Source organism: Coregonus clupeaformis, chromosome 16 (assembly GCF_020615455.1).
Source record: "Coregonus clupeaformis isolate EN_2021a chromosome 16, ASM2061545v1, whole genome shotgun sequence".
Classification (NCBI taxonomy): domain Eukaryota; kingdom Metazoa; phylum Chordata; class Actinopteri; order Salmoniformes; family Salmonidae; genus Coregonus; species Coregonus clupeaformis.
In genome coordinates, this window is record NC_059207.1 from 2,264,990 (window position 1) to 2,289,595 (window position 24,606).

Here is a 24,606-nt window from a genome sequence, read left to right on the forward strand (position 1 = left end):
AGCAGAGGATCAAATACTTTTTTCCCTCCCTGTAGGTGTAAATGTTGTGGGTTCAATGGTTTTGGTGTTTGAATGCTTTTTGATGGTTATCCGCTATTGCTGAGGTTATGCTTATGTATATAGCTGAAAAAATGCAAACTCTGCTTTCTAATGCCTCTGTCTGTGTATGTGTTTGTGTGCTTGCCTGCGTGAGTGCGTGCATGCATGCATGTGTGTGTGTCTAGGTGCATGGATGCATATATGTGTGAATATAGCATCTGTGTATGTGTAACTAATGGCCCCTCACGTTCACAGCGGGGCAAGGCGTGGCTCCACTCTCCCTTGTTCTGACACTGAAGCAGCGGCTCCCCCACCAGGTAGAAGCCGGGATCACAGGACAGCTGTGTCTGAGAGCCGGGGCTGACAGCTGGACTGGACGCACGCAGGTGAGGCACAGCATTCTCTAGCAGGGGGCAGTCTGACACACAAACAAATGTAATTGAGTAGGAGAATGGAGAGGGTTACCGTTTCCCCTAGACAGTTTTTTTTCCGCGTTTATCCCCCTAATGGTTAAGGTCAGGACTTTGCCAGAGCAAGCTGATCCTAGATCTGACCCTCACCAGCACAGAATATACAGTTGGGGTTAGTCTTGACTCTCCCCACCACTCCATTGAGGAAGTCAGGCCACGCCAGGACGTTGCCTCTGATGTTGTTCCCTGGGCAGGTGCTGGCTAGGATTTTGATCTATGGACCCAGAGAAATATGGAGGTCACTTTATGCCACAGAAGAACAAAAAAAACAACACACACTTTATTTGGGACAGAAGTTTAAAAAAAAATATGTTACACAGACATTTCAAACTTTTGCCACAGATGCTAGTTTATCTGCTGTAGTTAGTCATGTAGCCTGGACGCCAGTCTTTTTCTGCTTGAGACAACTCTTTTGTGTGTCAAACACGGTTAGCATGACAATGAAAAACAAGTTGTTCTAAAGCAGAAACAGACTTAGTAACTAAGCTGGTCGTTATGTTCAGATAGTGATATACCAGCTACTGTTCAGGTACAGTGGGGAGAAGTATTTGATACACTGCCGATTTTGCAGGTTTTCCTACTTACAAAGCATGTAGAGGTCTGTAATTTGTATCATAGGTACACTTCAACTGTGAGAGACGGAATTTAAAACAAAAATCCAGAAAATGACATTGTATGATTTTTAAGTAATTAATTTGCATTTTATTGCATGACATAAGTACAGTGGGGAAAAAAAGTATTTAGTCAGCCACCAATTGTGCAAGTTCTCCCACTTAAAAAGATGAGAGAGGCCTGTAATTTTCATCATAGGTACACGCCAACTATGACAGACAAAATGAGGAAAAAAATTCCAGAAAATCACATTGTAGGATTTTTAATGAATTTATTTGCAAATTATGTTGGAAAATAAGTATTTGGTCAATAACAAAAGTTTCTCAATACTTTGTTATATACCCTTTGTTGGCAATGACACAGGTCAAACGTTTTCTGTAAGTCTTCACAAGGTTTTCACACACTGTTGCTGGTATTTTGGCCCATTCCTCCATGCAGATCTCCTCTAGAGCAGTGATGTTTTGGGGCTGTCGCTGGGCAACACGGACTTTCAACTCCCTCCAAAGATTTTCTATGGGGTTGAGATCTGGAGACTGGCTAGGCCACTCCAGGACCTTTGAAATGCTTCTTACGAAGCCACTCCTTCGTTGCCCGGGCGGTGTGTTTGGGATCATTGTCATGCTGAAAGACCCAGCCACGTTTCATCTTCAATGCCCTTGCTGATGGAAGGAGGTTTTCACTCAAAATCTCACGATACATGGCCCTATTCATTCTTTCCTTTACACGGATCAGTCGTCCTGGTCCCTTTGCAGAAAAACAGCTCCAAAGCATGATGTTTCCACCCCCATGCTTCACAGTAGGTATGGTGTTCTTTGGATGCAACTCAGCATTCTTTGTCCTCCAAACACGACGAGTTGAGTTTTTACCAAAAAGTTCTATTTTGGTTTCATCTGACCATATGACATTCTCCCAATCCTCTTCTGGATCATCCAAATGCACTCTAGCAAACTTCAGACGGGCCTGGACATGTACTGGCTTAAGCAGGGGGACACGTCTCGCACTGCAGGATTTGAGTCCCTGGCGGCGTAGTGTGTTACTGATGGAAGGCTTTGTTACTTTGGTCCCAGCTCTCTGCAGGTCATTCACTAGGTCCCCCCCGTGTGGTTCTGGGATTTTTGCTCACCGTTCTTGTGATCATTTTGACCCCACGGGGTGAGATCTTGCGTGGAGCCCCAGATCGAGGGAGATTATCAGTGGTCTTGTATGTCTTCCATTTCCTAATAATTGCTCCCACAGTTGATTTCTTCAAACCAAGCTGTTTACCTATTGCAGATTCAGTCTTCCCAGCCTGGTGCAGGTCTACAATTTTGTTTCTGGTGTCCTTTGACAGCTCTTTAGTCTTGGACATAGTGGAGTTTGGAGTGTGACTGTTTGAGGTTGTGGACAGGTGTCTTTTATACTGATAACAAGTTCAAACAGGTGCCATTAATACAGGTAACGAGTGGAGGACAGAGGAGCCTCTTAAAGAAGAAGTTACAGTTCTGTGAGAGCCAGAAATCTTGCTTGTTTGTAGGTGACCAAATACTTATTTTCCACCATAATTTGCAAATAAATTCATACAAAATCCTACAATGTGATTTTCTGGAATTTTTTTCCTCATTTTGTCTGTCATAGTTGACGTGTACCTATGATGAAAATTACAGGCCTCTCTCATCTTTTTAAGTGGGAGAACTTGCACAATTGGTAGCTGACTAAATACTTTTTTTCCCCACTGTATTTGATACATCAGAAAAGCAGAACTTAATATTTGGTACAGAAACCTGTGTTTGCAATTACAGAGAACATACATTTCCTGTAGGTCTTGACCAGGTTTGCACACACTGCAGCAGGGATTTTGGCCCACTCCTCCACACAGACCTTCTCCACATCCTTCAGGTTTCGGGGCTGTCGCTGGGCAATACGGACTTTCAGCTCCCTCCAAAGATTTTCTATTGGGTTCAGGTCTGGAGACTGGCTAGGCCACTCCAGGACCTTGAGATGCTTCTTACGGAGCCACTCCTTAGTTGCCCTGGCTGTGTGTTTCGGGTCGTTGTCATGCTGGAAGACCCAACCACGACCCATCTTCAATGCTCTTACTGAGGGAAGGAGGTTGTTGGCCAAGATCTCGCGATACATGGCCCCATCCATCCTCCCCTCAATACGGTGCAGTCGTCCTGTCCCCTTTGCAGAAAAGCATCCCCAAAGAATGATGTTTCCACCTCCATGCTTCACGGTTGGGATGGTGTTCTTGGGGTTGTACTCATCCTTCTTCTTCCTCCAAACACGGCGAGTGGAGTTTAGACCAAAAAGCTCTATTTTTCTCTCATCAGACCACATGACCTTCTCCCATTCCTCCTCTGGATCATCCAGATGGTCATTGGCAAACTTCAGACGGGCCTGGACATACGCTGGCTTGAGCAGGGGGACCTTGCGTGCGCTGCAGGATTTTAATCCATGACGGCGTAGTGTGTTACTAATGGTTTTCTTTGAGACTGTGGTCCCAGCTCTCTTCAGGTCATTGACCAGGTCCTGCCGTGTAGTTCTGGGCTGATCCCTCACCTTCCTCATGATCATTGATGCCCCACAAGGTGAGATCTTGCATGGAGCCCCAGACCGAGGGTGATTGACCGTCATCTTGAACTTCTTCCATTTTCTAATAATTGCGCCAACAGTTGTTGCCTTCTCACCAAGCTGCTTGCCTATTGTCCTGTAGCCCATCCCAGCCTTGTGCAGGTCTACAATTTTATCGCTGATGTCCTTACACAGCTCTCTGGTCTTGGCCATTGTGGCGAGGTTGGAGTCTGTTTGATTGAGTGTGTGGACAGGTGTCTTTTATACAGATAACGAGTTCAAACAGGTGCAGTTAATACAGGTAATGAGTGGAGAACAGGAGGGCTTCTTAAAGAAAAACTAACAGGTCTGTGAGAGCCGGAATTCTTACTGGTTGGTAGGTGATCAAATACTTATGTCATGCAATAAAATGCAATGTGATTTTCTGGATTTTTGTTTTAGATTCCGTCTCTCACAGTTGAAGTGTACCTATGATAAAAATTACAGACCTCGACATGCTTTGTAAGTAGGAAAACCTGCAAAATCGGCAGTGTATCAAATACTTGTTCTCCCCACTGTAGGTGAGTCTGTATTTCAGGTTGTAGAGAAGTAGCTAGGACAGTGGGATTTACTTGCTGTGGGTCGAGAACCCGGTCCCAGATGTGGAGCTGGCTGAGGGACCCTACAAAGGACTCCACGGGGTTGAAGCCCTCGCCCCTCTGGTCCTGGTCCTGGCCCAGCACCAACGCCCCTCCACCTGGAGGGTAGAGGTCAAGGGTCAAAGGTTAACCACCTCTCTTGGTTTCTTTGGGTTCTGTGAAATGTGCCTTAAAACCTAACCTCACTGCTATTATTTCATTAAGACCTGCAAAATAGCATCATTCTACTTTTTGATATGCCACACTGTGCCCCACTTAGATATTATAAGCAGGCTACTAGGACATAAGGACACAATAAGCAGATACAAGATCAGGCTAAGGCACTACTGCTAATAGCACTACACCTGGGATGGTTAGCTGTGGTGCTATGATGATTTATAGATTGACGATAAACTGCTACTTTATTTTGAGCAGGCTGAGGATAGCGCTAAACAACATAATATGCATGCAACTATGAATACGGTACATCATGATACTATGACACTAAGACAATAGCTATGAGCAGGCTGAGGATAGCACTACACCTGGGATGGTGGTGCCCACTGACAGGCCTTTCCCTCCGTCCGAGGGGTTGCCGTTGATATAGACCCTCCAGTCCCCGTCCCAGCTCCGCCATGACACGCCGATGTGGTGCCACTGACCCGTGTTGACCGCCGGGCAGTCTGTAATACGCTCCTTACCGTTGACGTACAGGACCCACCTGGGGGGGCGGGGAAGAGAGAGAGAGAGAGAGAGAGAGAGAGAGAGAGAGAGAGAGACTATAATATTGTGTTTTGTGAGGACCCCAAGAATAGTATAGTTGTGGCTAGTGTCTTGTGACAGCCTTAACATTCAGTGTGTCTGCGTGTGTGTCTGCGTGTGTGTGGCAGTACTGACCCGTTGTAGTCTATGAGCAGGAAGGCGTTGTCACTTCCCTCCACTGCGTAGGATATGGGCGTGCCATAGTTGGTGGTGTCCGAAGACCTCATCCAGAAAGTACACGTGATCTCCGTCAATGCCGGCATCATGCCGTCCATCATCACGTAACCATGGATACCTGACACCTCGAAGTCCAGGTTGAAGGATGTTGACATCTCTGAAGGAGAAAAAATGTTTAGGCTGGAAATGAGTGAAAAATCATGAAAATTATTACAAAAAAGGTTTTATAAGTAAATAAATGGAGCAGTTTCTGAGTCATTGAGGTTAGAAGGAGAGAAAATGTTTTGGGCCAGAAAAGGTTGACTATGAAAATGGATTTTGAAGTAATGGGGCAGTTGCTGATACACATCAAATTGATATTGATCCAGAAAAGGGACCGGACCAATCCATTAGACTGTGAAATCTACCTTTTAGAAAGCAATTTCCTTCAATTAGACATTCAGACTATTGGCTCCAATGGCTCCGATGAGTGCAGTAGTGAAGTGACCTGGAGAATTTACTTTTCTCCTTTCTGAAAACAGGAAAGCTCTCATTATGATAGCCCTGTGTGAAACTAAATAGTGGTTTCACGAAGTGTTCCTCCAAAATGGCACCCTATTCCCTACATAGTGCACTATAAAGACTAAAGAATAGAGTGCCATTTCAGACTCAGCCAAAGGTTTACTTCCATACATTTTCCTCTCTGAGACTGTGGTAAAACCACAATAGACTCAAACTCCTCCACAGCCTCTTCTACTCTTCCTCCACTCATCCCTCTCTCGCTTTCTCTCTCTCCATGGCGTCTATACCTGTCTCACACCTGGTTCCGTTGAACCCAGGAGGGCAGCGGCAGGTGTAGGAGCCCTGTCCGTCCACACATGTGGCCCCGTTGATACAGGGGTTAACCTGACACTCATCCACATCTACCTGACACAGCCTTCCCCGGTAGCCCTCCACACACTGGCACCTGGACACGGAGAGAGACCAGTACGTCATATATACCTGTGCAATACATTATACACATTCAACGCAATATTTAACCAGTTTCATCCTAATGTGTCATATTTGATTAAAACAATTCCAGATGCTGTTTCTTGCACACTAGCTTTCACTATCTTTCACTATTAAAAGCTCAATAAATTGTCTAGATGTTGAAATATTTGTTTCTCCATATAAAATATCAACATGCAGATCAGTATACCAAATTGGTTGGTGAAGTGAAATATGTCTGCTTGGTTGACAGTATTCAGTCATATTTTATTTTTTATGTAACCTTTATTTAACCAGGAAGTCCTATTAGGGTCCGAAGGCCTCTTTCCGCAAAGGGTTTTTATTACCTGAAGTTGTTGACGCCATCCCGACATGTCCCTCCGTTCTGACAGGGGGCACTGTTACACTCATCCACGTTGACCTCACAGCGGTCCCCAGAGTATCCTGGGAGGCAGGTGCAGGAGTACCCCCCCGCCAGGTCGTCACACACACCCCCGTTCAGACACGGGCTGGACAGACACTCGTCTATCTCCAGCTCACAATGAGAACCTAGAAGAAGATCATGTTGTTGATCATAATGCCTTTTGCATGAATACAGGAGATCCTAATCAATTGCATTGTTGGCATTGAATGTTTGCTGCATAAATTGTAGCTGGCTTTTCATTGATGTTGCAAAAAATTTGGTTTTGCTGGTTTTGCCTTTGCAGTAGTTGCATGAAATATGGCCTTTGCTCATTATGAATGCAAGGTTTAACTGAAATTCTCAAGGGGCTGCCCATTGCAGTATTTTCATGCAATTCTCACTCTCATGCAATTATGCAGGTACAGGTAACTGAAGTGCCCAAGGTGCCTGGTAAAGAGGCAGAGTGATCCCACCTGTGAAGCCATCAGCACAACTGCAGGTGTACTGGTTGATCTCATCCACACACTCTCCTTCGTTCAGACAGGGGGAGGAGTAACACTCGTTCACCTCCGCCTCGCACAGAGAACCTGGGACAGAGAAACGACCTCAGCAGAAAGAAACTACAGTCCGTCATATGGTCGGTCGCACTTGACCAGTACTAAATGCCTAGGTGTCAGTCTGCTTCTGCTTTAGCCAAGTCCTATGTCGTAGTCATGTTTGGCAAGGACTGATAGGACTGATGTTTCTACAGAAACAGACTGGTACCCGGCTACTAAATGTCTAGGAGAAACAAGAAAATTAAAATTAAAGAAGTGGAAGGGAGTGGAAACTGGGTACCAGACATTCATGATGTCCCCATACCTACAAAGCCTGGTCTGCACTGGCAGAGGAAGTCTCCCATGCCGTCCTTACACAGACCCCCATTCTGACACGGTGCCGAGTCACACTCATCTATGTCACTCTCACACTTCGCCCCTGCAGGTAGAAATACATTTTCACAGCCTTATGATGAGACTACTAACAATTGGTTATAGCTTTTTATTGCTCTGATGAACATTGTTTGACCGAAAGCTTACACATGACCAGAATAAACTGAAACTTGAATAGATTAAGAATGCATTCATGGGTATAGTTTACCTGTGAAACCAGGCAGACAGGTGCAGATGTAACCCGCCCCCACCTCCTCACATGTCCCCCTGTTCTGACACGGGTTCAAGAAACACTCATGGAAGACCTGAGGAGAGGAACAGTAATGTGGTTATGAGTTATGTTTATGAATGTGGTGTGAGAATTTCAGGACTAGGAGAGAATTTTATTCTTCCACTCCATATTCAATAACCATTACCAGACCTGGGTTCAAATACTTGAAAAAACATATTAAATACTTTGAGCATTTGCTTGAGTCTGCCTGGAGTGCCAGATGTGTGGGGTTTTCAGTTTTGGGTCCTTTCGCTTGGTTTATTAAGCCAGAATGCCACTACATTTTGACCAATCTGATCAGATCTCTTGCCAATAATTTGGCAAAAGATCAGAATTGGGCTGCCTGTGTAAATGCAGCCAAACAGGCACAGAAAGTATTTCAAGTATTTGAAACTCAGGTTTGATCATAACTCAGTCAACCTTTCTGCTGTAAACCCCTTGAGGAGTCTCTTGAGAACATGGGTCAGTCAGTCTCACCTGGCTACTAGCCTGATAGTCCTGGGATACCACCACCTCTGGAGCTGATGTCACACTCTCCTCCTTAGGCAGAACACTAGAGCCAAAACCTGATGGAGAGAAAGAGGGAGGGAGGGAGGAAGGAAGGGAGAAAGGGGGGGGGGGAGAGAGAGCGAGAGAAAGAGAAAAAAAATAAAGAGAGAGAGAATCAGAGAAGAAAGGAGAGAGAGTTTCCACTTGTCACCAAACTGGCAGACACTAACAAAGCTCATTTAGTCTGATTGGCCACATCTACCAGTTTTTATCACTCTTAGGGCCTTTCATTCATAGGTTATTTCCATTCAGTAGTCACACATGACGAATACATTTCCATTCTTTCCTGATCCTTTTTGCAATCCCTTTTCCATTCCGTGGCCAAGTCTCAAACAATGATGTATGTCTATGGTCTTAAATTATACCCTGTTACCCATCTAGTGTCATTTTGACCAAAGCCATGTGTCAGTAGTCCTATGGGGGAATATTGTAGGGAAATATAGGGAAATAGGGTGTCATGAAGTACACTATAGTTCAGTTCAAACATTATTGGAAATTATTTGGTTGCATATATAAGGAATAGGGTGTGATTTAGTGCACTGCATAGGGAATAGTGTGGGATTAAAGACCTAGCCAGTGTAGTGTAACAGTAACTCACTGGAGCAGTGTTGTATCGCGGTGGCCCCGGTGACAGTTGTGGTGCCGTAGAATGGGCAGGAGAGGCAATAAGAGCGGCCGTGGTCGGGCTGGTAGTAGTCTCTGGGACAGGGGTAGCAGGGGACCAGCCCTGTACGAGAGAAATGACCTGCCAAACATGGAACTGGAGGGGGAGAGGGAGGGAGGGAGGGTTAGTGTCACTAATGGAAGTATGGAAGTGAGCACAGTCATCATATTTTTATGCTAGGTCAGTGAGCACAGTCATCATATTTTTATGCTAGGTCAGTGAGTTCAGTCTGAATGTAAACGCAGTCATGTCTGTTCTTTCCCCTCTTCACAGGGTCAGTGGTGAGTTCAGAGTTAGACTCTCTCTCTCTCTCCTCCCTTCCTCCCTCCCTCCCTACCTCCATCACTCCTTCCCCCTCTTCTCTCTCCCCCATTTCACTCCCTCCATCTCTCCCTCTCACCTCCACACTCAGCCATCTCTCTTGCCCCACTGGTGACGGTGGAGGTCTCATCCGGACAGACCAGACACTCTCTGGATCCAAACCCAGGCTGGTAGTGCCCCAGTGGGCATGACTCGCACGTCTCCAGCCCATTCACAGAGTAACCTCCAGGCTTGCACTGCTCTGAAAACACACACACAGAAACACACAATATAACATATACTAATAATGAGTTCATTGAGTTTATAACCTTCAAAATTATGTAGGAAGGATGCCACCTGCTGGTATTACATTCATGGTGAATAGTATTTTAGGACCAGGAGTTTTTCTGGTCAGATCCAACTAGTTACTGGGACAAGGAGTTTTCCTGGTCAGATCCAGCTAGTTACTGGGACCAGGAGTTTTCCTGGTCAGATCCAGCTAGCTACTGGGACCAGGAGTTTTCCTTGTCAGATCCAACTAGTTACTGGGACACAGAGTTTTCCTGGTCAGAGCCAACTAGTCACTGGGACCAGGAGTTGTCCAAGTCAGAGCCAACTAGTTACTGGGACCAGGAGTTTTCCTGTTCAGATCCAGCTAGTTACTGGGACCCAGAGTTTACCTGGTCAGTTCACGTAGCCCTATGTACAGTATTACCATTGTATGAGTGTCCACCTGAGGACCATGTCCATGTGTTTTACCTTGTCCAGGTGTTTTACCTTGGCCAGGTGTTTTACCTTGGCCAGGTGTTTTACCTTGTACAGGGGCTAGAGTTTTACCTTTGCACTGGTCCTGGTTGCGTGCGTGGAAGTAGGCTGTGGAGGATCCCTCGGGACAGGTCTTACACTCCATCTGACCCTCCTGGTCCTGGTAGGACCCAAGCCAGCAACTCTCACACTCTGCATACTCCAGGGAGTAGTAGGTCCCTACCGGACACTGGACTGGAACATCCAGCAACACATAGGACAGTGTAAGGCCAAACCATTCATTCCTCCATCCATCCATTAATTAATTAATGAATTCATTCATTCATTCATTCGAACACTGAACCTGGAGACCACACTAAGTAGTCATACTGTACGGTCTGTATCTCAGGGCCCACTACTCACCACACATCCTTCCCTTCAGTACAGACCCAGGTCGGCAGAACAGAGAGGCCCTCTTGCTCTCTAGGGACTTGGGGTCAGCCACCACAATCATCTCAGATGACACGTGATAGGATGACAGCGGCTGCTTGGCCAGCGTCCGCTTCAGCCGATTGGTCAGCTGCTCCAGGATCCGCAGCAGGCGCTTCTGATTGGCTACCTCCACTGAGTCATTCCTGGACGAGGGCAGTGGGATGCTTGCTGGGAGAATGGACACACCTCAAAGGACGGGACTCGGAACAACAACAACAACAACGCAAACAAATTCAAGTTCATAAGTTAATTTTGTTTATGTTGATCGTGCCACCAGCCTACCTGTGATGTTGAAGAATATCTGTATCTTCTGGTCTCTGGTGGGGTTCTTACGGTGCCTTTTGCTGCGGTAGTTGGAGGTTCCTGTCCTGGCACTACCATCCTTCTGCATTGGGGTTCGAGGGCTGTCCGTAGCGAAGCCCGAGTCGAAGTAGGCATAGTCCTGACCGCTCTGGGGTCCCCGGTTACTGCCCCATCGTCCTGGGCCTGGGAGAGGGGAGGGAGATGGAGAGAGGGGAGGATGAGGGCGGGAGAGGGAGAGGGAGGGGAGGGGAGGGAAGGGGAGGGGGTTATGAAGAGCAATGGTTAGGAAATACATTTATCTCAAGGCCCTACTGCTTGTACAGTACATTTTTATAGTTGGGGCAATAGCATATGAAGGTCTTACCGATAGCGAATCCATTCTCATAGTCGTAATTGTACTCCAGGCAGTGGCCTTGTGACATCACCTCTAACTTGCAGGCAACATCCTCGTGACTGCAGATGGTCGGGAGCTATGGATACAATTGAGAGAGAAATTAAACATAAATAGTGTGTGTGTATGTACTCCTTTGTTGATTTGATTTGATTTGTGTTCTCACCATGTCTCTTAGTTTAGTGTTGAACTCCCCAGTGAAGGACTTGACCAGCTCCAGGTCATCACAGTGAGAGGCTTTGAACAGCATCTCAAAGGGCTTGAACCCTTGGTTGGCAATACGGTTCACTGAGAGTAGGGACAGGACACGCGCACACACACACACACACACACACACACACACACACACACACACGCGCATGCATGCACACACATGCATGCACACACATACACACACACCGTCAACATTTTTAATCATGCATAGTATGCATGTACACATATTACTGTAACTGTAACAGAAGAGGAGAAAAGAGAAGATGGGACAAAATATGAAAAGAAAATGGACGAAAGCTATGTGTCCCAAATGGCACCCATACCCAAAGGCTAGAGCCCAAAGTAGTGCACTACAGTATATAGTGAATAGGGTTCCATTTGGGATGTACCTATTACTAAGGTCACTCACAGGAGCAGTCGGGTCTGTCGGGCGAGTGTGGCGGCTCCCACACTCCGTTGTTGGCACAGAAGTAGTTCTGGACAGTCTGGTGTGTGAAGCTGTATCCCTCGTTACAGTACAGAGTACAGTTGACCCCCTCCTCCTCCTCAGAACAGAAGAACTCCCCGTTCACTGGCACAAATGGCTGCTCACAAGTAGACCCTGGGACATAATATAGACAGACGGGGTTTTATGGGTAATGTAGTTATAGGGCTGGCTGAATTATATTGAATTTAATAAAAAAGAAGAAACTTCAATTTTTTGCGTGTGCACCCTGTCTCTACATTGATGAGTAATGTGGTACAAGAAGGAGGAAGGAAGGAAGGTGGATAGCAAAGGTGCAGTACAGTACCAAACAAGTGATTTAAGATCTATTACAAAATAGAAAATCTCTCCAAATAAAAAATGATGTTATGAATATGACATAAAACATGAATATTTAAATATCCATTTAGTTTCCCAAGAAGTCTAATGAAGATCTAAGTCCTTGAAAAGCCAACATACAGCAAAGATACAGAATACAGTAATCTAGTAAACTCTAGTAAACTCTGGTAAACTCTACTTCCTGTTACCTTGTACAGTGATTGTGAGGTGGCAGGTGCGGTTGTTGCCTGCCTGGTCGGTAGCTGTGTAGCTCACCACGGTCTCTCCCACAGAGAAGAGAGTGCCTGGTGTGTGGGTGGTGGACACACTCGGACGCCCACCTGGGAATGGTACACAACAACAACAATAACCAATACAAGAAGCCAAAATGCTGTACAGAAGCCAAAATGATCTTTCAGACCTGTCTATGTGCCATTAAAGGGACAATCAACAGTTGCTACATACATCTTTGGAGTCATAAATTAAAAAATGTAACGTATAAATGCCTCATGAGCTTAGTTCAACTTTCGTACCCCATCAGAACCTAAAATATAAGCTTGTTTTACTCCAATGTTAGTAAACAAAGTAAATGTAAACAAACACTATATAGCCTCAAAACATGGTTAAAACTATAATTTTGATATCATGGATGGTCAGTCCTTGCATCCATAGCTCTGTCTATGAATTTGAGAGTGGTTACATTTCTCAAGCACAATCCCTAAGGTTTTTAACAAAACAGGGACAGGGAATATTATTAGTTATTTACATTTTAGTCATTTAGCAGACGCTCTTATCCAGAGCGACTTACAGTTAAGTGAGTGCATACATTTTCATACTGGCCCCCTGTGGGAATCGAACCCACAACCCTGCCATTACAAATGCCATGCTCTACCAACTGAGCTTCATCCCTGCCGGACATAGAGACCCTGGCTAATTGCGCGCCGCCCCATGGGTCTCCCGGTCGCGGCCGGCTACGACAGAGTCTGGATTCGAACCAGGATCTCTAGTGGCACAGCTAGCACTGCAATGCAGTGCCTTAGACCACTGTGCCACTCAGGAGACAGTTATTATGAGTTATTATTGTTGTTATCTGCTGATTGCCGCTTTAAAGCAATGACAAACTACAAACAATGTACTTTCTTATAATTTGCTCGAGCATGGATTTAAATCATTGGTTGAATGCAACCTTCCTATGATCAAGTCCAAAACCATTATTCTGAGTTACTCCAGCGTTTAAGGCCTATACAGTATATTTCCCCAAAAGTGAATTGCACATCTGGAACAGACCGCCAGAGGGCAGTGTTGGGTTGTCAGTTACTATACATGGCAGAATGAGTAACTCTGGGGTGAAGTTTCCCCTAAGTACAGATCTAGGATCAGCTCCCCCCCTGCCCCCCAATCCTAACCTTGACCGTCAGTGAGGAAAATGCCATACTGACCCAAGATCAGAGTTTAGTGGCAACTTCACCCTACTCCAAATGAGTCACTCTAGTCCTGGTAAACCATATAAGTTATAATAAAGCAGGACATGTTGACACATGAAAACGTCTGGCAGGTCTCTCTCTGGGCATCTCATGGCACCATAATAATAATCATCATCATCTGGGCAGCCTGGGGGTAATTGCTACCAGCTGGATGGATGGATAGGTTAGAGAGATAAAGAGAGGAGAGAGAGAGAGATGAAAAGTGAGAGGGAGATGAAAAGTGAGAGAGAGAGAGATCTCCACAAGCTGTCCTGTTATATTCCTCTCCAAATAAATACTTTATTTGAATCTACCAATCAAATTTACAAGAAAGGATCCAAACTGTATGCATGGCACTCAAGGGTACAGAAAGCACCTCCTTCTCCAAACAGCTAGGCTGCCCACGACATCTGAAACAGAGCAGTACCTAGCCAATTGCTTTGCCCTAGTTTTTGTCAGACCCGCAATCTGGAGCCCATGTCCGCACTGCCAAATATCAGCGCTACCAGCTTGCACCCGAGGCTGTCCAAGTGTGCCATGAGGGGCTGGTATTTAAGCAGCTTCTCGGCAAAGGCCTGCTCCATGTAGCCATCAAATGAGCACCTCACCCTGGCCTCCCCCCACAACAACAATATCTGGCGTATTTATCTGAACTATAATGCATATAATGTGACACACACACACACACACACACACTCCCTCTCTAACACTGTCACGTTCGCTTACAGACGGGACGGAGCAAGGCGCAGCGTGATATGCATACATGTTTATAAAATATTAAACACAACGACAAAATAACAAACAAAACGAAACGTGAAGTCCAAGGCAGCACAACACAACATACCTTAACTGGAACAAGATCCCACAACTCACTAGTGCCAATAGGCTGCCTAAGTATGGTCCCCAATCAGAGACAACGAGCTACAGCTGCCTCTGATTGGGAACCACACCGGCCAACATAGATCTACACTTAATAGAAACCCAACATAGAAATACACCACATAGAACATACACACCCTGACTCAACATATACGAGTCCCCAGAGTCAGGGCGTGACAGTACCCCCCCCCAAAGGTGCGGACTCCGACCGCACAACATAAACATAACAGGGTAGGGACCGGGTGGGCATTCCGCCTCGGAGGCGGATCCGGCTCAGGGCGTGACGACCACTTACTCTCCGCCTCCCTGTTGCGCCCCTGGTCTGGTCTGGACCTCGGCGCACTGCTTCCCTTCTCCTTCCTCCCACGAAGTACCAAGCCCTGTCTGGCTGACGTCTGGGTCTGGACTGGAGCCGCTGAACGGAGCTGGACCCGACGACGGTGGAGCGAACTGCTCTGGCTCCGGAGTGGAGCCGCTGACCGGAGCTGGATCAGGCACCGGTGGAGCGGACTGCTCTGGCTCCGGAGTGGAGCCGCTGACCGGAGCTGGACTGGACCCCGGTGGAGCGGATTGCTCTGGCTCTGGAGTGGAGCAGCTGACCGGAGCTGAACTGGGCACCGGTGGAGCGGACTGCTCTGGCTCCGGAGTGGATCCGCTGACCGGAGCTGGACCAGGCACCGGTGGAACAGGCACGGGCCGTGCCGGACTGTACACACGCACCACTGGCTTGGTGCGAGGGGCAGGAACAGGCCGGGCCGGGTTGGCGACGCGCACCACTGGCTTGGTGCGAGGGGCAGGAACAGGCCGGGCCGGGCTGGCGACGCACACCACTGGCTTGGTGCGAGGGACAGGAACAGGCCGGACCGGGCTTGCGACGCGCACTACTGGCTTGGTGCGAGGGGCAGGAACAGGCCGGGCCGGCGACGCGCACCACTGGCTTGGTGCGAGGGACAGGAACAGGCCGGGCTGGGCTGGCGACGCGCACCACTTCCTTGGTGCGAGGGGCAGTAACAGGCCGGGCCGGCGACGCGCACCACTGGCTTGGTGCGAGGGTCAGGAACAGGCCGGACCGGGCTGGCGACGCGCACCACTGTCTTGGTGCGAGGGGCAGGAACAGGTCGGGCTGGCGACGCGCACCACTGGCTTGGTGCGAGGGACAGGAACAGGCCGGACCGGGCTGGCGACGCGCACCACTGGCTTGGTGCGAGGTGCAGGAACAGAACGGGCCGGACTGGCGACGCGCACCACTGGCTTGGTGCGAGGGGCAGGAACGGGTCGGGCCGTACTGGGAACACGCACCACTGGCTTAGTGCGGGAAGCAGGAACGGGCCAGACCGGACTGGCGACACGCACCACTTTCTTGGTGCGAGACTGGGTTCCTTTATTAACCCCCGCTCCTTCTGCTGCCTAACCAGCTCCTCTCGCCGTGCCTCTACACTCTCCTTCTCCCTTATAGCCTCCTGTAGCGCCTCCCTCTGACCGAATAACTCCTGCTCCCTCTGAACCAATAGCCCCCGTAACATGGTGGCCTCCTCTCCTAACCTGCAGACCCGCCCTTTAACGGCCTCCTGCTGCCTCGTCGTCCACACCGTGTGACCCCCCAAAAATGTTTCTTGGGGTTGCCTCTCGGGTCTCCGTCGTCGGCACTCCTCCTCCCGTGAGGACTCCTCCGGGAGCCCCCACGAGTTAGGGAACAGAACCTCGTCGTCGTCGTCATCCTCCGACTCAGTATAATACTGTTCCCACTCCTCTTCCCATGGTCGTAGGGACCCAATCTGAAAACCGACCGGGTGCAGTGGTCGGGGCTCTTCTCTCTCGCTCCCCGACCATCCCTTTAGCCCCCCCAAAAAAAATGATTGGGGCTGTCTCTCGGGCTTCCTCCTCGACCGGCGTCCTCTGCGTTGCCGTTGCTCCTCTCCTGCCTGGGTATCTACCTTCGCCCATGGCCCTTTCCCCGCGAATATATCTTCCCATGACCACAATTTGCCCACCTGGGACATGGCTATTCGCTCTTCCTGGGCACGCTGCTTGGTCCTCGTTTGGTGGGATCTTCTGTCACGTTCGCTTACAGACGGGACGGACCAAGGCGCAGCGTGATATGCGTACATGTTTATTAAATATTAAACACAACGACAAAATAACAAACAAAACGAAACGTGAAGTCCAAGGCAGCACAACACAACATACCTTAACTGGAACAAGATCCCACAACCCACTAGTGCCAATAGGCTGCCTAAGTATGGTCCCCAATCAGAGACAACGAGCTACAGCTGCCTCTGATTGGGAACCACACCGGCCAACATAGATCTACACATAATAGAAACCCAACATAGAAATACACCACATAGAACATACACACCCTGACTCAACATATACGAGTCCCCAGAGTCAGGGCGTGACAAACACAGACAGTAGAAGAGAGGAGAGACATTCTCATTCCAGCCAGGCTGACACGTCTGGCTGAGTGGTGTCCTGGCCTTGTCTACCCAGCCAGCCAGTCTGTAACTAAATATAACCCAGGCAGCACCAAGCACCAGGGAACAGTGTGTGTGTGTGTGGGGGGGGGGGTGATCAGGGCGTGGGCCTGATGGAAAAACAAAACATGCTGACGTTGGATCAACGTTGCAGTGACGTCGTCGCGCCACCTCGGTTAAAAACCACAATGTGGTTACTACTTGTTGATGGCATATCGTGTGTGGACCTTGGCAGGAAGGTTAGTGCATGTGTGTGTGTCTGAGTATATGTCTGAGTATGTGTGTGCGTTCATGCATGTATATACTATGTGTCTATACTATGTGTGTACGTGCACGTGTGTATCTGTCTGTCTGTGTGTCTGTGTGTGTAAGTTCTCAGCAGGACAGTGGATTATACAGGAGTGATGTGGGCTAGAGAGCCACAGAGAGCTATGGTGTAGTATCTGTCAACAGGGCTGATGTTTGGGGAAATTCTGTCTGTGGGCCAGCCAGGGTGAGAGGTCCACTATTAACAACACTCTGTGACGTGTGTGTGTGTGTTCTCTATGATGCCATGGGCTTCACAATGACCTGCTGGGTACAGTACAGTACAGTACAGTACAGTATGTGTCACACTCCTGGAGTTCTACCCATAGAACTAGAATGCATAGAATGTGTCACTGGAATTCTGAGCACCAGCATTTAATTAACTATAGAAAGAAGAAGAGGCAGTTGATGATGATGTAAAAATACTGGATTTCTACCACAGTATATTTCTCTATACAGTAAATACACTACATGGCCAAAACATCTCATTCCAAAATCATGGGCATTATTATGGATTTGGTCCCCCTTTTGCTGCTATAACAGCCTCCACTCTTCTGGGATAGCTGTCCACTAGATATTGGAACATTGCTGTGGGGACTTGCTTCCATTCAGCCACAATAGCATTAGGGAGGTTGAGCACTGATATTGGGCGATTAGGCCTGGCTTGCAGTCGGTGTTCAAATTCATCCCAAAGGTGTTCGATGGGGTTGAGGTCAAGGCCAGTCAAGTTCTTCCACACCGATCTCGACAAACCATTTCTGTATGGACCTTGCTTTGTGCACGGGGGCATTGTCATGGTGAAACAGGAAAGGGCCTTCCCCAAACTGTTGCCACAGAGTTGGAAGCACAGAATCATCTAGAATGTCATTGTATGCTGCAGCATTAAGATTTCCCTTCACTGGAACTAAGGGGCCTAACCCAAACCATGAAAAACAGCCCCAGACCATTATTCCTCCTCCACCAAACTTTACAGTTGGCACTATGCATTTGGGCAGGTAGCGTTCTCTTGGCATCCGCCAAACCCAGATTTGTCCATCGGACTGCCAGATGGTGAAGCGTGATTCATCACTACAGAGAACGTGTTTCAACTGCTCCAGAGTCCAATGACGGCAAGCTTTACACCACTCCAGCTGACGCTTGGCATTGCACATGGTGATCTTAGGCTTGTGTGCGGCTGCTTGGCCATGGAAACCCATTTCATGAAGCTCCAGATGAATAGTTATTGTGCTGACTTGCTTCCAGAGGCAGTTTGGAACTCGGTAGGGAGTGTTGCAACCAAGGACAGACGATTTTTTACGTGATACGCGCTTCAGTACTTGGCGGTCCCGTTCTGTGAGCTTGTGTGGCCTATCACTTCGCGGCTGAGCCGTTGTTGCTCTTAAGACGTTTCCACTTCACAATAACATCTCTTAAAGTTGACTGGGGCAGCTCTAGCATGGCAGAAATTTGACGAACTGACGTGTTGGAACGCTGGCATCCTATGACGTTGCCTCGTTGAAAGTCACTGAGCTCTTCAGTACGGGCCATTCTACTGCCAATGTTTGTCTATGGAGATTGCATGGCTGTGTGCTCGACTTTTACACCTGTCAGACACGGGTGTGGCTGAAATAGCCAAATCCACTAATTTGAAGGGGTGTCCACATACTTTTGGCTATGTAGTGTACTTCTATCTCTCAGATGTCTGAAGTGAAGTGAACCGCACCCCTCTTTAATAGCATGGTAAAGACATTAACATACTGTCTGTACCACACCTCTGTCTGTCTGTCTGGTTCCCACCATTATATTGTCACACACACACACACACATACACACACACGCAGACACAAACACACACACACATTATTTCCCACTGTCTCTCTGTCTCCTTTTTCCAGTCACCCGATGGAAAAGACCCTGTTTAACCATTAGTTCCTCTGGAGCGAGAGAGAGAGAAAGAGAGAAAGAGAGAGAGGGAGCCGAAGAGGTGCAGTCTGGGATATCGCATACCTGAGTTGTCGGAAAATTGCGGCACCTCCCAAACGACGGCCGTCTGCATGTCTGTGGCCTGGAAAGTGGGTGGCGACCTGCACCTGTCAATCACAGGGGGCTCCGTATCTAGGAAGGAACACCATCACCGTTGTTAGGGATGGAACTAAGCTTGACCATGACAACCAAGTATGCACAATACATTTAGGAGAGGTAAAGAAGAACATTTAATCTCCACCTAAATGTTAACTGGACTTTGATTTAGTGTTTAGCATTATTGCTATACTATTAACATATTAGGAGTAGTAATATTCCTAAAATAGGATAACAATACAATGTAACCCTATGGTAAAGTATGCTACGTTATGTTCTTAGTCTTAGTGGTATGCACTGTTTTAAAGGGCACCAGTTAAACATGTGTGTCTAATAAAAAACCACTGCATTTCTTCGTAATAGCATATGGAAATGTTCACGGCTTACCACAGTGCTTTTTCCCCTTGACAGTGTGTGACACTGGACACCCTTATTTTTCACACTTTGTGCACTTGAGTTTGCTTGGCACCTGTGACTACTGTGTAGACAAGTTATTTAGCCAGGCGCTTTTATCCAAAGTAAACACGTGTTTAATACTGTATGTGCGGCCCATGCGGGAATCAAACCCACAACTCTGGAGTTTCAAGAATCAACTGAGTCATTGGAAATAGGAACTACCACAAGTATTTCTTGAAAACGTAACCTGATCAGGAAAAACTCTAATTAAAAGCTACAGTATAACTACAGCCTGTAGGCTATAACTAGGGCCTGGAGTTTTTCCTTTTCCTGGGTCAGGTCATGCGGTCAGGAAAAATCAGGGCCACAATCTCAACTACATGTTTCATATTGGTTTTGTTGTGTTGTGTTGTTTTATGATGTGGTTGTGATGTGGTTGTAAAATGTGGTTGTGATATGTGGTTGTGATCTGATGGTTGGTTGTGATGTGGTTATGATGTGGTTATGATGTGGTTCTGAGGTGGTTGTGAAGGGGTTGTGATGTGGTTGTGATGTGGTTGATTTTTGGTTGTGATATGGTTGTGATCTGACCTCACCTATGACAGTGACAGTGAAGGTACAGTTAGCCTGGTTCCCAGCACGGTCTGTAGCTGTATAGGTGATCCTCTCCTCTCCTATAGGGAACAGCTGAGGAGGGGTGTACACAGGCTTCACCTGGACCAGGACCTAGAGGGCAGAGGTCAGAGGTTTTTATTTTTATATTTTTTATTAGGATCCCCATTAGCCGACACCAATGGTGACAGCGAGTCTTACTGGGGTCTGACACATAACGAAAAAGACATTACAGACAAAATACTTTATAATTTACATACATTTAAAAACGTTGACATGTAGTGTGTGTGTGTGTGTGTGTGTGTGTGTGTGTGTGTGTGTGTGTGTGTGTGTGTGTGTGTGTGTGTGTGTGTGCGTCTATCAATTACACATACATGCCAGTACATACACACAACAAGTAGGTCACATGGGGAGAGGAGTTGTGCCATGAGGTGTTGCTTTATTTGTTTTTTGAAACCAGGTTTGCTGTTCACTTGCACTATATAAGATGGAAGGGAGTTCCATGCACTCATGGCTCTGTATAATACTGTATGTTTCCATGAATGTGTTCTGAACCTGGGGACTGTGAAAAGACCCCTGGTGGCATGTCTGGTGGGGTAAGTGTGTGTGCCAGCGTTGTGTGTAAGCTGACTATGCAAACAATCTGGAATTTCCAACACATTGTTTCTTATAAAAACAAGAAGTGAGGCAGTCAGTCTTTCCTCAACTCTTAGCCAAGAGAGACTGGCATGCACATATTAATATTAACCCTCTGTGGTTGCTGATGCGTATATTGTTGAATGATCAGCATACATGGACACACATGCTTTGTTTAATGCCAGTGGCAGGTCAATGGTGAAAATAAAAGAGTAGAGGGCCTAGAGAGCTGCCCTGCGGTACACCACACTTTACATGTTTGACATTAGAGAAGCTTCCATTAAAGAAAACCGTCTGAGTTCTATTAGATAGATAGCTCTGAATCTACGAATAGGCAGAGGTTGAAAAGCCATAACACATATGTTATTAGGTAGTTCGTTTTTCCTTGTTCCTTGACACTGTGCTACTGTTTGCTCTTTTGGGGTTTAGGACTGGGTTGATGTTTTTCACCTTGTGACTCTTTGTGAAAAGCTGTTCACAAAAAAAGATTAATGGTAGACTTAGCGATATGATGTACAGTCGTGGTCAAAAGGTTTGAGAATGACACAAGTATTGGTCTTCACAAAGTTTGCTGCTTCAGTGTTTTTAGATATTTTTGTCAGATATTACTATGGTATACTGAAGTATAATTACAAGCATTCCATAAGTGTCAAAGGCTTTTATTGACAATTACATTAAGTTTATGCAAAGAGTCAATATTTGCAGTGTTGACCCTTCTTTTTCAAGACCTCTGCAATCCGCCCTGGCATGCTGTCAATTAACTTCTGGGCCACATCCTGACTGATGGCAGCCCATTCTTGCATAATTAATGCTTGGAGTTTGTCAGAATTTGTGGGTTTTTGTTTGTCCACCCGCCTCTTGAGGATTGACCACAAGTTCTCAATGGGATTAAGGTCTGGGTAGTTTCCTGGACATGGACCTAACATTTCGATGTTTTGTTCCTGAACCACTTAGTTATCACTTTTGCCTTATGGCAAGGTTCTCCATCATTCTGGAAAAGGCATTGTTCGTCACCAAACTGTTCTTGGATGGTTGGGAGAAGTTGCTCTCGGAGGATGTGTTGGTACCATTCTTTATTCATGGCTGTGTTCTTAGGCAAAATTGTAAGTGAGCCCACTCCCTTGGCTGAGAAGCAAGCCCACACATGACTGGTCTCAGGATGCTTTACTGTTGGCATGACACAGGACTGATGGTAGCGCTCACCTTGTCTTCTCCGGACAAGCTTTTTTCCGGATGCCCCAAACAATCGAAAAGGGGATTCATCAGAGAAAATGACTTTACCCCAGTCCTCAGCAGTCCAATCCCTGTACCTTTTGCAGAATATCAGTCTGTCCCTGGTGTTTTTCATGGAGAGAAGTGGCTTCCTCACTGCCCTTCTTGACACCAGGCCATCCTCCAAAAGTATTCGCCTCACTGTGCATGCAGATGCCCTCACACCTGCCTGCTGCCATTCCTGAGCAAGCTCTGCACTGGTGGTGCCCCGATCCCGCAGCTGAATCAACTTTAGGAGTCGGTCCTGGCACTTGCTGGACTTCCTTGGGCGCCCTGAAGCCTTCTTCACAACAATTGAACCTCTCTCCTTGAAGTTCTTGATGATCCGATAAATGGTTGATTTAGGTGCAATCTTACTAGCAGCCAAAATCCTTGCCTGTGAAGCCCTTTTTGTGCAAAGCAATGATGACGGCACGTGTTTTCTTGCAGATAACCATGGTTAACAGAGGAAGAACAGTGATTTCAAGCACCACCCTCCTTTTAAAGCTTCCAGTCTGTTATTCTAACTCAATCAGCATGACAGAGTGATCTCCAGCCTTGTCCTCGTCAACACTCTCACCTGTGTTAACGAGAGAATCACTGACATGATGGCAGCTGGTCCTTTTGTGGCAGGGCTGAAATGCAGTGGAAATGTTTTTTTGGGATTAAGTTAATTTTCATAGCAAAGAGGGACTTTGCAATTAATTTCAGTTCATCTGATCACTTTTCATAACATTCTGGAGTATATGCAAATTGCCATCATAAAAACTGAGGCAGCAAAGTTTGTGAAAATTAATATTTGTGTCATTCTCAAAACTTTTGACCACGACTGTAGATGCACAAAGTAAACAGCATAGTGGGTAAATTTCCTTAACAACTAAGAGGGTTGAAGCGCGAGGCTCAACTTCTCTACTGTTTTGGTCCACTGCCAACCAGGCTGTAACAGTGTAAAGCAAACCCATGCACACTCACAGATACAGTGTGTGACTGTGTGAGAGAGAAGTCTTGCATCTCGCTCATCTCAATATCTGCGGTGCTGCTCGTGGCAACGTCATTTCGCTGAGTCTACCTTTTACCTCAGGACAGATGCATGTGCAAACACTAACACCCCCTGGAGGAGAAAACAGACAGCCCTCTCCTCACCTCCTGCCCAGAGTTGTCAGTAGCAGTGGGCACGTTCCAGCTGATGTTGGCAGTGCCACGCCTCTCGTCCGTCTCTGCCACCACGTCTCTGGGGCACTGGACCCACGGGGGCTCTGAGTCTAGATGGAGTGAGAAAAGAGTTAGAGTGGACGGAGAGGGTAAAGAGGGTGAGAAAATAAACAGGGGAAAAAATCACTGTAGAATCCTAAATCAGAGTTTGGGGTCAATTATATTCTGTTTCAATTCCATGACATGATGGGACTTGACATGATGGGACTTGACATGATGGGACTTGACATGATGGGACTCCATATTATTGCCATTCAACTCCTCAACTGACAGGAAATTAGATGAAATTAATTCCAACTCTTTTAAGAACAATATCCAGTGGGCAAAAACTGGTTGAATCAACGTTGTTTCCATGTAATTTCAACCCAAAAAATCTGTGATGATGTTGAATCAACATGGAATACTGATTGGATTTGCAAAAAGTCATCAATTTATGGGCATTGTGTCTTTTTTTCACCCAACTTTTAACCTAAATCCAATGACATGGTGAAATGTTGTGTTGATTTCACATTGAATTCGCTTTAGTTGAAAACTCAACTAGACATTGAACTTACGTCTGTGCCCAGTGGTTACACTTAAAAGAGGGACATGAACTAAAGCAAAAACCGAGGTTGAGACTTTGGCTTCATCCCAAATGGCACCCAATTCCCACATAGTGCACTACTTTTGACCAGGACAGTGCACTGTGTAGGGAGTAGGGTGCCATTTGGGACGCAGGCTTCTACATCATACATTATCATATGTGGCCCTGCTACTTGTTATCACTGAGGGAGTGACTGTGATACATTTAAAAACGTTGACATGTAGTGTGTGTGTGACAGATACAGTGTGTGACTGTGTGAGAGAGAAGTCTTGCATCTCGCTCATCTCAATATCTGCGGTGCTGCTTGTGGCAACGTCATTTCGCTGAGTCTACCTTTTACCTCAGGACAGATGCATGTGCAAACACTAACACCCCCTGGAGGAGAAAACAGACAGCCCTCTCCTCACCTCCTGCCCAGAGTTGTCAGTAGCAGTGGGCACGTTCCAGCTGATGTTGGCAGTGCCACGCCTCTCGTCAGG

General features: G+C 46.9%; 1 protein-coding gene across 1 annotated transcript in view; it reads right to left on the bottom strand.

Annotated features, from left to right (window-relative positions):
* Window positions 1–24,606, bottom strand: part of LOC121572623 (sushi, von Willebrand factor type A, EGF and pentraxin domain-containing protein 1) — a 123,238-nt gene that overhangs the window by 27,687 nt on the left and 70,945 nt on the right. The window contains exons 8-30 of the mRNA XM_045225848.1: window positions 23,476–23,594; window positions 20,430–20,559; window positions 19,366–19,473; window positions 12,467–12,598; window positions 11,865–12,056; window positions 11,409–11,530; window positions 11,216–11,321; window positions 10,831–11,034; window positions 10,480–10,716; window positions 10,150–10,311; window positions 9,413–9,574; window positions 8,947–9,108; window positions 8,277–8,365; window positions 7,737–7,833; window positions 7,461–7,574; window positions 7,073–7,186; window positions 6,544–6,745; window positions 6,016–6,173; window positions 5,186–5,384; window positions 4,834–5,009; window positions 4,283–4,407; window positions 600–723; window positions 287–457 (exon numbers count right to left, since the gene is read on the bottom strand). Coding sequence (XP_045081783.1) covers window positions 287–457; window positions 600–723; window positions 4,283–4,407; window positions 4,834–5,009; window positions 5,186–5,384; window positions 6,016–6,173; window positions 6,544–6,745; window positions 7,073–7,186; window positions 7,461–7,574; window positions 7,737–7,833; window positions 8,277–8,365; window positions 8,947–9,108; window positions 9,413–9,574; window positions 10,150–10,311; window positions 10,480–10,716; window positions 10,831–11,034; window positions 11,216–11,321; window positions 11,409–11,530; window positions 11,865–12,056; window positions 12,467–12,598; window positions 19,366–19,473; window positions 20,430–20,559; window positions 23,476–23,594 — 3,405 coding nt within the window. The remainder of the gene's footprint in view (window positions 1–286; window positions 458–599; window positions 724–4,282; window positions 4,408–4,833; window positions 5,010–5,185; window positions 5,385–6,015; window positions 6,174–6,543; window positions 6,746–7,072; window positions 7,187–7,460; window positions 7,575–7,736; window positions 7,834–8,276; window positions 8,366–8,946; window positions 9,109–9,412; window positions 9,575–10,149; window positions 10,312–10,479; window positions 10,717–10,830; window positions 11,035–11,215; window positions 11,322–11,408; window positions 11,531–11,864; window positions 12,057–12,466; window positions 12,599–19,365; window positions 19,474–20,429; window positions 20,560–23,475; window positions 23,595–24,606) is intronic.